Below are 13,276 nucleotides of genomic sequence, written 5' to 3'. Positions count from 1 at the left end.
CCATAACTGTCCAGTCAACATTTTGAGTTCCACAACAATTCTGTTTTATTGTGTTATGTATACATTAGGTATAAGGTGTACATTTAACTAGGGCTGTCAAACGATTAAAATTTTTAATCGAGTTAATCACAGCTTAAAAATTAATTAATCGTAATTCAAACCATCTCTAAAATATGCTATATTTTTCTGTTAATTATTGTTGGAATAGAAAGATAAGACAAGACGGATATATATATTCAACATACTGTACATAAGTACTGTATTTGTTTATTATAACAATAAATCCACAAGATAGCATTAACTTTATTAACATTCTTTCTGTGAAAGGGATCCACGGATAGAAAGACTTGTAATTCTTAAAGGATAAATGTGACTTTGTATATTGTGACTAAATATTGCCATCTAGTGTATTTGTTGAGCTTTCAGTAAATGATACTGTAGCGACATAACTGTTATGCCCAAATGCATATTGGGAAGTGGTGCAACCATGACTGTGTGTGGTGGCTGCAAATGCTATATCTTCTCTGCGTTGGGTACACTACAGGGTGTTAAGAAAAAGATCAACTCCTGTCATTCTTCCCCACGTCGCTTCCCACAATATTTATAGTTGCTGTGGGAGAGATGACAAAGCTTTTGCTCATTAAAAGCACGGCTCCAATGAATGCTTGTATCTACTCCACTCTGCCTCTTATCTCTGTATATAAGTAAAACGGCGCCATTATAGGCTGTTTGCGGCAATGCGTGAATGAGTCGTACCGCGAATGCGTTAATTGCGATAAATATTATCACGTGATTAATTTTAAAAAATTAATTAGCGCCCGTTAACGTGATAAATTTGACAGCCCTACATTTAACAAAATAAATTCATTCATTTGGGAAGAAATGCATAACTGATGCTACAACAATCTAACGATATACTGGCAAGCGGGGTGGCCAGTGGGGTGGCCAACCAATTTATAGGGGTGGCCGTGGCCACCCCTGGCCACCCCCAGGTGGCGCCACTGGTCGTCTTATATTCGCGGTCTAGATGTTATACCCATTCATGACGCTAGATGGCGCCAGATATCATTGAAGCGATGGTCTGTCATGACAGATCTAAGCTACTCTCAAGTTTAACCAGTTTGCATTATTTTATTGCTATTAGTGTTGTTCTGATCATGTTTTTCTGCTCCCGATTCGTTTTAGTTTGAGTATCTGCCGATCCCGATATTTCCCGATCTGATTGCTTTTTTTTTTTTGCTCCCGATTCAATTCCAATCATTCCCGATATTTTTTCCCGATCATATACATTTTGGCAATGCTTTAAGAAAAAAAATGAGTAAAACTCGGATGAATATACGGTATACATTCAACATACAGTACATAAGTACTGTATTTGTTTATTATGACAATAAATCCTCAAGATGGCATTTATATTATTAACATTCTTTCTGTGAGAGGGATCCACGGATAGAAAGACTTGTAATTCTTAAAGGATAAATGTGACTTTGTATATTGTGACTAAATATTGCCATCTAGTGTATTTGTTGAGCTTTCAGTAAATGATACTGTAGCCATTTAACTGTTCTGCCCAAATGCATGATGGGAAGTGCAACCATGACTGTGCGCAGTGGCACCAATTGATATATCTTCTCTGCGTTGGGAAATAACATAGGGTGTGAAGAAAAAGATCAACTACTACCTTTCTTCCCACATTGCTTCCCACAATATTTCTAATTGTTGAGGGAGGGATTGTAAGGCTTTAGCCATTTAAAAAAAGGCTCCAAAGACTGCCAAAATTCATTCTACTCATTTCACACTGCCTTTTAGCTCTATATATAGGTAAAACGGTGCCATTATAGATTGAACGCGACAATGCGTGAGTGGGTCATGAAGCGCATGCGTTAATTGCGTTAAATATTTTAACGTGATTAATTTTAAAAAATTAATTACTGCCGTTAACGCGATAAATTTGATAGCCCTACTTTAAGCCAAAACTAAAGACTCTGGATGAGTTTAAGACATTTTGTCTGTAACGTTAAATACAATTAGAAAACGATTTAATTTAAAAAAAAAAATTAAAAAAAGGCATGTCCGATATTTTTTTGCCGATTCCAATACTTTGAAAATGACGTGATCGAACGCGATCGATCGAGACGCCGATCGATCAGGACATCTTTAATTGCAATGTTTTTCCTTATTCAGATTTTTCAAGACTACAGTTACAGTTAGACTTAATTGAATGCAGTTATTGCAATTTTGTTGTTTTATCACAATAGATTGGTTTATTTACATTTCAAAAACCAGAAGCCATTCATTTACAAATGTGATTGCACTTTAGTTTACATATTTAAATCTTCAGATATTAAGATTTGAATGAGGCAAAATAACATGCTTTTTCTCTCAAATGTATTGTTATAATCGTTTCAGATGTACTGTAATTATTTTCTGTATAAAAATTAATTTGTGTTCAAAAAGTCGTTTTTCAAACTTGAGTCTTGAAAAAGAGGGGGTCGTCTTATAATCAGGGCCGTCTTTTATTCGGGCCAATACGGTATATTTAGCAGTTTTTTTGTTGCATTAACTTTGCCTCTGAATTCACTGCCACAGTTTGAAGACTTAGCACTCATACACTGAACTGGTAACACATGTCCTATCCTCTTCCTTTCTATCCTCTTCCTGTACATGATACAGGGATCCCGTCAACCGGCCTGGACCAAAGTCCCGTGAGCCCCCTCAATCCTTTCCTGAGCCCAGGACCTGTTGTCCCCACATTTGTCTTCTCGCCTCTTGGTTGGTAACTGTTTTGCTCCAGAGATTTGACTTATATATTAAACTAGGCCTGCAAGCAGGACTGAACGGGCCCTCGCAATTTGGCTCACCTCAGACATCACGCAAACTCGGAAGGCAGGCAGGTCAGGGTGGTGACCGATCGTCCCCCTCTAATCATCTCATGACAACCTAACATGCTAGAAACTCGCCTCTTTTTGGGGATTAAAAATACACTCACACACATAGGAGGAAAACCCCCTATAGAAGAGGGTCCTACAAAAAAGGAGGCGTTACTGAGCTGTGCAGCCACGCCCTTACTCAAAACCAAAATGAATCTTCTAATTGGGCCTATTCGACCAAGTGTGCTACACTCTGTGGCTCTATAAGTCCCTGAAAAAAATACTTCCTTTTAATGGGGAACAAAGGCTCTTCATGCCAACAGACAGAGACATGTGGACATGGGCCTTAAGATGTAGAACAATGGTACTTCTACATACTAAGTTATGGGCCTTAAGATGTAGAACAATGGTACTTCTACCTACTAAGTTAATTTGTTCCAGGACCTTGATTTTAAGTCGAAATGGTCATATGTCGAGTAGGATTTTCCCATAAGAATACATTATAATTCCATTAATTCATTCCACAGCCCGAAAACCTACACTGAATCCTTAATAAATACTGCTGGTACTATTACAGATGGCAATTACAAACAACAAAACAAATAAATTGTAAACAAAAATCTGAATAATATAATAATAATAATAATAATAATACCTGTAATAATTAGGGCTGTCAAAATTATTGTGTTAACGGGCGGCAATTAAATTTTTTTAATAAATCACGTTAAAATTAGGGCTGTCAAATTATCGCGTTAACGCGCAGTAATTAATTTTTTTAATTAATCACGTTAAAATATTTGACGCAATTAACGCACATGTCCCGCTCAGAAAGTATTCTGCCTTTTGGTAAGTTTTACAGCAAGGGTTTTTGTGCTGTCCAATAGCGAACTCTTGTGGTCGCTTTGCGACATGGTTTATTGTTTTCTTGTCAGTTCATTATGGCTGCACGACGTCTCGGGCTGATAATGTTGTGCTTATATGATCCTTGGACAAGATTTGTCCGTAAGTATGGTTGTTGTAAAGAATGTACATATTATGTTAGTAAGCGAAATGTTATATTTTTTGTATGAGACGCTTTTTGTTTATGTTTAGTGAATCTGTATAGCATGCTAAGCTAACGTTGTTGCTAATGCAATGCTTGTGTACTTTTTGTAGTTTTACGACGGTCTAAAGAGGACAATGGTTTGAGGCCATTTTATTAATAAATCAGATGAAAAAGGAAGAAGTCCAATTATTAAGGCGTCGTTCACTAGCTGTCTAGCTTTGGAAAAAGTAGACGCTTCGGAGTGAGGACAGCATAGACAGATTTAAATGACAGTAGAGTGAAATGCCCACTACAGTCTTTATGTACCGTATGTTGAATGTATATATCCATCTTGTGTCTTATCTTTCCATTCCAACAATTTATTTTACAGAATATATATATAATTTACAGAAAAATATGGCATATTTTATAGATGGTTTGAATTGCGATTAATTGCGATTAATTACGATTAATTAATTTTTAAGCTGTAATTAACTCGATTAAAAATTTTAATCGTTTGACAGCCCTAGTTAAAATATTTGACGCAATTAATGCACATGCCCTGCTCAAACAGATTAAAATGACAGCACAGTGAACTGGCATCTTGTTAATTGTGTTTTTGGGAGTTTTGTCGCCCTCTGCTGGCGCTTGGGTGCGACTGATTTTATAGGATTCGGCACCCATGAGCATTGTGTAAGTAATTATTGACATCAACAATGGCGGGCTACTAGTTTATTTTTTGATTGTAAATTTTACAAATTTTATTAAAACGAAAACATTAAGAGGGGTTTTAATATAAAATTTCTATAACTTGTACTAACATTTATCTTTTAAGAACTACAAGTCTTTCTATCCATGGATCGCTTTAACAGAATGTTAATGTTAATGCCATCTTGTTGATTTATTGTTATAATAAACAAATACAGTACTTATGTAGCGTATGTTGAATGTCCATCTTGTCTTATCGTTCCATTCCGACAATAATTTACAGAAAAATATGGCATATTTTATAGATGGTTTGAATTGCGATTAATTATGATTTATTTATTTTTAAGCTGTAATTAACTCGATTAAAAATTTTAATCGTTTGACAGCCCTGATTATATTATATTATATATATTTTATTCTATTTACTTTTGTTCCGTTGAGAATCCAGAGAGGGTTATCAGATTGTGGCTTTCTGAAAAACAATAAATTTTTACATTTAGGCACTCCTGCAATCGTCACACCTTTTCTGTTACAAACTGACCCCGGCCCTTCATCAGAGAAGGGAAAAGTTATGTGGCCCCTCACAGGAAAAAGTTTGGGGACCCCTGCTCCAACATTAAAAAAATATGAACAAATACTTAAGTCATTAGTTAGAAAGTTACTAATAGCTTGTTTATGATTTAATGTTAATTTATAAGGTAAATCATTGAAATACAGCTTACAAGTCTTTTGTTACTCATTAACCATCAGTTTGATATATTAACTGTCTATAAGGTATTATTATAAATGCTCAAATAAACACTCAAGTCAACAATATATCATTTATTAACAGTTTAAAAATGCTGTGTTATCTAATTATAACGGATATTTATTATAAAGTGTTATCAAAGTATTTTATGTAGGGATGTCCCAATCCAGGTTTTTGCACTTCCGATCCGATACCGATATTGTTTTGCACTTCCGATCCGATACTGGCTGATACCGATACCGGCCTATCTGAGCATGTATTAAAGTTTAAAGTTATTTAGCCTCCTTACTTAGTTGTCAGACTCATGTTGAAAAGGGTTTTAGTACTCTTGATAACAACTAGCCAGCTGAATTAGGTGAGTTTGAATAACACACAATGGTTGGTAACAAGAAACTGACCTGTTTATTCAGTGACAAACACAAAACATTATAAATAACAAACAGAAATGGCATAGTCAGTCAGTAAAACGTGCAAATAATATTGTAAACTGTCAGTGGAAAATCCCACACACCCCCCAAGCTATTAGATGCTTTTAATGTTTCGTGCATTAGTTACAATAATTGTATAAAAAGCCTCTCAGGTTTAAATAAACGACTATTTCAGAATCAAGTTAACATTTTAAAACAGTAAATAAAATACTCAAGTCCCCATTCTGTATCAGCAGCTTTAAACTACATTCATTTAATTTTGCGAATCAACTGTTAAAGTTGTTAAAATTGCTCCCGTTATTCCATAATTTCCCTTCTGTCTACTTTTGACATGTGAAAGTTTTAAAACTGTTTTGAAGATAGATTCAAGTCAAGATTTTGCCGATTTAGGAGTATTTTAGATGAAAAGTTAATTATGTTCGCTTGGAAGGTTCACTACAACAGCCTACAAGGGAAATCTCCTGCTTTAAGATGGCGGCTGTTTACTAACGCACGTAGTTTTTAATGCACTTGTTGCTAACGGTGTCGAGTCTGTCATTGTGCATCTAGTTCTATATACATATGATATCTATTAGACAAGCATGATGGACGGCATTGCGTCCCGAAGACCGCGCTGTGTATTAGTTCCGCTTTACTTGACATATTTCAATAATCGGAATTTGGATGTTTGTGAATTGTTCTCGAATCTTCCACGGCCGAATCGCTGAAGGATGTAATGACGTCTGGGCATGGTGTACCGTGGTTCTAATGCTGTGTTCCAGAAAAGTGGGATGTCGGACTTTTCCGACCTCCGACTAGAAAAATATACCGTATTTTTCGGACTATAAGTCGCGTTTTTTTTCATATTTTGGCTGGGGGTGCGACTTATACTCAGGAGCGACTTATGTGTGGAATTATAAACACATTATGATATAATTTCACATGTTATTTTGGTGTTTTGCAGTGACACTGATGGTTTTGTAAAGTTGTTAGCATGTTCTTATGCTATAGTAATCTGAATAACTCTTTATAGCTATGGCCACGTTCGCGTTCTGCCTTTGGCAGTGTATGTTCAATTGTATTATTGACTTTTTTATCTTGAAATGGATGCATTTAGTTTGTAGCGATTTCACGCCCACGTGAGGGCGCGCTCGCACTTGTTTACGTGAAGAAGAGTGCTCACACACCAGAAGAAGACGGACAGCTACGTAGCTCTGAGTGAGTGAGTAGGCGAGTTAGCGAGAGAGAATAGACGGCTGCGAACCTACTTTCATTGTTTATGCTTTTAAGTCATCTCTACAGAGGCAACGCCTGCGTGTATCATCTTTTCTGTTGTATTTGTGTGTTTTCCACCCGCGATCGGACACTTAGAGCCAGTTGTGTGGTTGTTTGAACGATGTGCTAATGATAGCGAACCCATGCTAACCTGTTACTTATTACTAATAGTACCTAATTATCATTTATTTACGTTGATGCGAACCTGTTTTCTATCGAGGACCAAATTGATTCAGCAAATTATACGGATGTCCAGCATTGTCTTTTGGGAGTTCGCTGTATAGCCAGGACCAAGCCGTAACGTAGGACAGTATATTCACATTTCGTTGTTCATGCACTGTACACTGTACATTTATTTAGCATGTTGTTCTCTATTGTATTTTTTAAATTAAATTGCCTTTCAAGATGACATGTCTGTTCTATGTGTTGGATTTTATCAAGTAAATTTCCCCAAAAAAATCGACGTATACTCCGGTGCGACTTGTATATGTTTTTTTTCTCTTCGTTGGGCATTTTATGGCTGGATCGACTTATACTCAGGAGCGACTTGTAGTCCGAAAAATACGGTAATTGGAACGCCACTCGAACTAGGAGGCCCAAGTCGCGAAGTCGGAGAAAAAATAACTACCCCGACTTCCAAGTTGTTTCAATCTGACGTCACTGGACAAAATGGCGCTCAAGAAAACGTATTGAATGATAACACAATAATGAAGTAAATCAAGTTTATTTGAGACGCCATGTATTTTTTCTCATACAGTGAATTATCTTTGTTGTGCTATGTTTTTATATTGACGATTAGCAAAGGATGTAACTAAAAAAAGGCAGTTTACAGTGTGGGCAATAACGCAGCCATCGTTTTTCCTCTACTATTTGATCGCTTATAGGACGACAGGTTCGCTGGAGATCAAAATGTCTTTGGATGGCCAAAATAAAACACACTTTGTCGCGATCAGCCATCTTTTTGTTTACATTTACTTGGAACGCTTTGAGGTCGGAACTGGTACCATCCGAGTGGGATAAGTCCGACTTCCCACTTCTCTGGAATGCAGCATAAAAGTAGAGCTGTCCCGACTAGTCGACATCGTCGACGTCATCGATGACGTAAATCCGTCGACGAGCACAACATCCCGTCGACGGTTAATGAAGGGTTAAAAAATATATGCGTGGAAAGTTCAGAATGTTTGATGCTCTGTATGCAAGAGGGGAAAGCGGCACAAAGCCAAAAAAGCGCACCAGTGTCCAAAACATTGACTTATTTCAAAGAAACATAGGAGGGAACACTCTTGTGTCCTGTCTCTTCAATGCCAAGCTTGGCTGCACATCGGCCGTGAATAAACACCCAAAGCGCCGTCACCCAATTTGTAAGTCAATCTAACTAACTAATGACATGTTTTATTGAAGTTGCTAAGCCTGTCACGATATGCAATGAGTCCATTTATCGCACGGCAAATAAAAATGAGGGCGGTAATTTTCACGGCTGCCTTTTATAGCTGCGCACGTGCATACATTGGTGCGTGCGTGCTGATGGCATATGAGTCTCGAGTTCCTTTCTCTTATCAACAGGCTTTAGAATTAAAGTTCAGACATACAAAATAGGAAAACACATCTATATTAAACACTGTAACGTTAGCACTGCTACACTGAGGTGAATGGGGGAAAAAGGCAACTTACTTTAGCCTGCTATAAAACTTTGGCAGTCGTCTCGTGAAAGCAAACTTGCGGTTAAAAGGTGACACTTCGGACATGAAAAATCGCTGGTTAACAGCATTTGCAAACTAAAAAAATGACCAAAAAATCTATTATTGACACTACATGCAATGGCAAAAAGTGCTTTTTTTGAGGAATGTAACGCTGAAGTTAGCGGTTTAGCGAACGTGTTTCCGGTGAACATTTCAAAATAAAAGCATGTCATGTTCATCATATAAATAGCGATTTCTGAAGTTAATCCCACATACTTCAGAATTCAGATTCTACACAAAGCCTTTAAAATGACACCCTTTATGGAAAATCTGATTGGCAATGAATAATTATTATAAATACTATTATATATAGTACTATAATATACTATTAATGCTAGGTGTTTTTTTAAGAATTGTTTTGAATCATGTTGGAAAGGCGAAGTCAGTGTTCTGAATCTGTTTACATTCCATTCTTTTGCACTAGTTAATTCTATCAGCATTTGAACTCATTGTTTATTTGTGATTTATTATTGTGATTTACGTGTTCCAATATGTTTTTGTGAATTGATAAGCGTCAACAAAAATTTCATTGCTAAATTAGTAAAAAAAATAAAAAATAAAAAAATAAAAAAAATTTTTTTTTTAATTATTAGATTAGTCGACTAATCGTAAAAATAGTCGGCTGACTAATCGGGAGAAAATTAGTCGTTTGGGACAGCCCTACATAAAAGTGTTGGATGGTGCGTCTTTACTCACGAGAGATAATGGCACGTCATCCAGAATGAATTCTTCGGCAATGACTCTTGTTATTCCCTGGGCTTTGGGACTGTCGAGTGCCAGTTAGTCACGCATAGCAAAAGTTTCTGCCAGTGTTAGTTGCGTAGGACCTTTCTTTTTGTCTTCAGTTTTCTTAACATACTCCTCATATTGTTTGTGGTGGTATTTCGCTAAATGCTTGATTAGGTTGGTTGTAATAAAACTTCTTACAGCTTTACCACCACGCTTCACTTTATTGTGGCCTATGTTGCACTCTGCCTCTTCGTCTTTGTCGTCCTTTAAGGTGAAATGATCCCACACAGCTGACATTTTTACCGATAAAGTCTCTCGGTGAATTGGGAGACGGTAATGTAAATGTAATGTGTTGAAGGTGTGCCGTAAAATGCGGACCGGATTTTAGGGAAACCGAAGCAAAAACTGAAATGGATTATTTAAATCGGTGCGCTGGAAAACCCGGACTGGATTTTCCAAAAAAAAAACTGGATCAGAAGTCTGGATCGGAATTTTTCCATGTCGGCCGATCCGATACCGATGCCCATTTTTTTGCCCATATCGGCGTCCGATCCGATCCAAATATCGGATCGGGACATCTCCAGTCTAAAAGGAGTAGTAATTTCGAAATTTTCCGTGGGCTAGGAATGAGTTTCCGTTTCAGAGTTAAACCGCGTGGGCGATGACGTAACACATGAGGCAAATCCTTTTTACACATGCGTAGTTTGCGCACATGCAGGTGTACCTCGCAGAAGCGGGGAGGTCCTTAAACGCACCTTAAACAAGTGTGGACAGGTATAAAAATAGTCGGCAAAATACCCTGGAGAAAATTATCTGTCCTAGTATAGACGAAGATATTCATTTCATTTATATCGGACATTATTATCAAGTAGTATGTATCAGCCTAAGGTGAGGCTACTTAATTAGTTGCGCACTCCCCACAGTACTCATTTTTATTGACGAATATTTTCCTGCGCTGAATATCTTTCCATGTAATCATATTTTGAACTTTGGATGATTCAAAGGAGCTATTGCAGCTTTACCACCACGCTTGACTTTATTGTGGCATATGTTGCACTCTGCCTCTTCGTCTTTGTCGTCCTATAAGGTGAAATGATCCCACACAGCTGACATTTTTACCGATAAAGTCTCTCGGTGAATTGGGAGACGGTAATGTAAATGTAATGTGTTGAAGGTGTGCCATAAAATGCGGACCGGATTTTAGGGAAACCGAAGCAAAAACTGGAATGGATTATTTAAATCGGTCCGCTGGAAAACCCGGACTGGATTTTCACAAAAAAAAAACTGGATCAGAAGTCTGGATCGGAATTTTTCCGTGTCGGCCGATCCGATACCGATGCGCATTTTTTTGCCCATATCGGCCTCCGATCCGATCTAAATATCGGATCGGGACATCTCTAATTTTATGTAGGCGTTGTTACCTTTCTTTGTCCGTAATGTTAGTGTTTTCTTTTAAATTTTATTGCAGGCTCGAAACTGTTTTCAGTCCCCAGGCTGAGGAGCCATCAGCGTCGCAGTCATGCCAGAAAGAAATAGGACTTCAACAGTGACATCAACTCCCGCATTAAATTGAAAACCTGGATCATCAAGCAGCAGTATTTTTCTTTATTCACATACCTTACCAAGCTATACTTTTTCAGTTACCAACTGCGTAACTACTTAGCGTATAGCTTCAGTGTCCTAGAGCCACCAGACGAGTTGGGGATCGGCCATCAACACTCGCAAAACAAATTCCGTTAACAGTTTGAAGAAATATTTTTAATTTGAATTTTTAAGTGTGTAAAGACTGTATTGAGTGTAGTAGAAACAGAACTGCCTTGGAACCTGGTAAAACATTCATTTTATGTTCTTTTAAATAAGCTTATTCACACATAATATATTTGTCTTGTGTTGTACAACCAATAAATAAAGCAAATTTTTGAATATTGTTTACAGTCTTAACAGTCCCACAAGGCATCTTTATGTGTAATTGTTTTTACTCACAACAAGAAGGTGTTTAAAGCAGTGGCGGATGCTGGTCTTTTAATGAGAGGCAGCTCAAAGTGTGTCCGCGACGATGGGGGAACTCAGCGGCACCCGCTGCTCGGTAGAGAAAGAAACCAGAGTGCCAGAAGTCAAGTCTCGGAACACAAGTAGCTAAAATAGAAAAATAAACCCGCCAGAAATAGAAGCTCAATTTCTCGCTAGTTTTTTTTAACAAAGCAAGTGTTGCAAGGATGATTATGAAAGTCTCCAGTTGGAAAAGTGCCTCCCACGGATGTTAATACGACAAGATCACCCATTTCCTCATTTCACTCATGTTTATTCATAAAAGTATTAAAGCTCAACACCAGACTTTTATACCAAATGTTAATATTGTGGCCTATATTATACATACATATATACAGTGGGGCAAATAAGTATTTAGTCAACCACTAATTGTGCAAGTTCTCCCACTTGAAAATATTAGGCCAGTCATTGTCAACATGGGTAAACCTCAACCATGAGAGACAATGTGGGGGGAAAAAAATCACAGAAAATCACATTGTTTGATTTTTAAAGAAGTTATTTGCAAATCATGGTGGAAAATAAGTATTTGGTCAATACCAAAAGTTCATCTCAATACGTCTTATGTACCCTTTGTTGGCAATAACAGAGGCCAAATGTTTTCTGTAACTCTTCACAAGCTTTTCACACACTGTTGCTTGTATTTTGGTCCATTCCTCCATGCAGAGCTCCTCTACAGCAGTGACGTTTTGGGGCTGTCGTTGGTTAACACGGACTTTCAACTCCCTCCACAGATTTTCTATGGGGTTGAGATCTGAAGACTGGCTAGGCCACTCCAGGACCTTGAAATGCTCCTTACGAAGCCACTCCTTTGTTGCCCTGGCTGTGTGTTTGGGATCATTGTCATGCCGAAAGACCCAGTACGTGTACTTTCTTCAGCAGGGGGACACGTCTGGCAGTGCAGGATTTGAGTCCCTGGTGGTGCATTGTGTGACTGATAGTAGCCTTTGTTACTGTGGTCCCAGTTCTCTGTAGATCATTCACTACTTCCCCTCTGTGGTTCTGGGATTTTTGCACACCGTTCTTGTTATCATTTTGACGCCACTGCGTGAGATTTTGCATGGAGCCCCAGATCAAGGGAGATTATCAGTGGTCTTGTATGTCTTCCATTTGCTAATATTTGCTCCCACAGTTGATTTCTTTACACCAAGCGTTTTACCTATTGCAGATTCAGTCTTCCCAGCCTGGTGCAGGTCTACAATTTTGTCTCCGGTGTCCTTCGACAGCTCTTTGGTCTTGGCCGAATGGAGTTTGGAGTGTGACTGACTGAGGTTGTGGACAGGTGCCTTTTATACCGATAATGAGTTAAAACAGGTGCCATTAATACAGGTAAAGAGTGGAGCCTCATTAGAAGTTGGACCTCTTTGACAGCCAGAAATCTTGCTTGTTTGTAGGTGACCAAATACTTATTTTCCACTCTAATTTGGATTTTTTTTTAAAATCAGACAATGTGATTTTCCTTTTTTTTCCCCACATTCTGTCTCACATGGTTGAGGTTTACCCATGTTGACAATTACAGGTCTCTCTAATCTTTTCAAGTAGGAGAACTTGCACAATTGGTGGTTGACTATAAATACTTATTTGCTCCACTGTATGTAAGCTGGCCAATTGCTCTTTTGTTGGACATAGATCCTTATTTATTTATTTTTTTATACCGTTTGAGGCTCAGTATTTTCATTTGTTTTTTATCCGATTACTCGATTATTCGAACTAACTAGTTCATCGATTAA

At 37.7% G+C, this 13,276-nt stretch overlaps 1 protein-coding gene across 1 annotated transcript in view; it reads left to right on the top strand.

Moving 5' to 3' along the window:
- LOC130929904 (E3 ubiquitin/ISG15 ligase TRIM25-like) overlaps positions 1-13,276 on the top strand; it is a 42,404-nt gene that overhangs the window by 7,827 nt on the left and 21,301 nt on the right. The window contains exons 6-7 of the mRNA XM_057857523.1: positions 2,674-2,772; positions 10,969-11,021. Coding sequence (XP_057713506.1) covers positions 2,674-2,772; positions 10,969-11,021 — 152 coding nt within the window. The remainder of the gene's footprint in view (positions 1-2,673; positions 2,773-10,968; positions 11,022-13,276) is intronic.

The sequence above is a fragment of the Corythoichthys intestinalis genome, chromosome 14 (assembly GCF_030265065.1).
Source record: "Corythoichthys intestinalis isolate RoL2023-P3 chromosome 14, ASM3026506v1, whole genome shotgun sequence".
NCBI classification, from domain to species: Eukaryota; Metazoa; Chordata; class Actinopteri; order Syngnathiformes; family Syngnathidae; genus Corythoichthys; species Corythoichthys intestinalis.
This window is presented reverse-complemented; position numbering and strand designations above follow the sequence as displayed.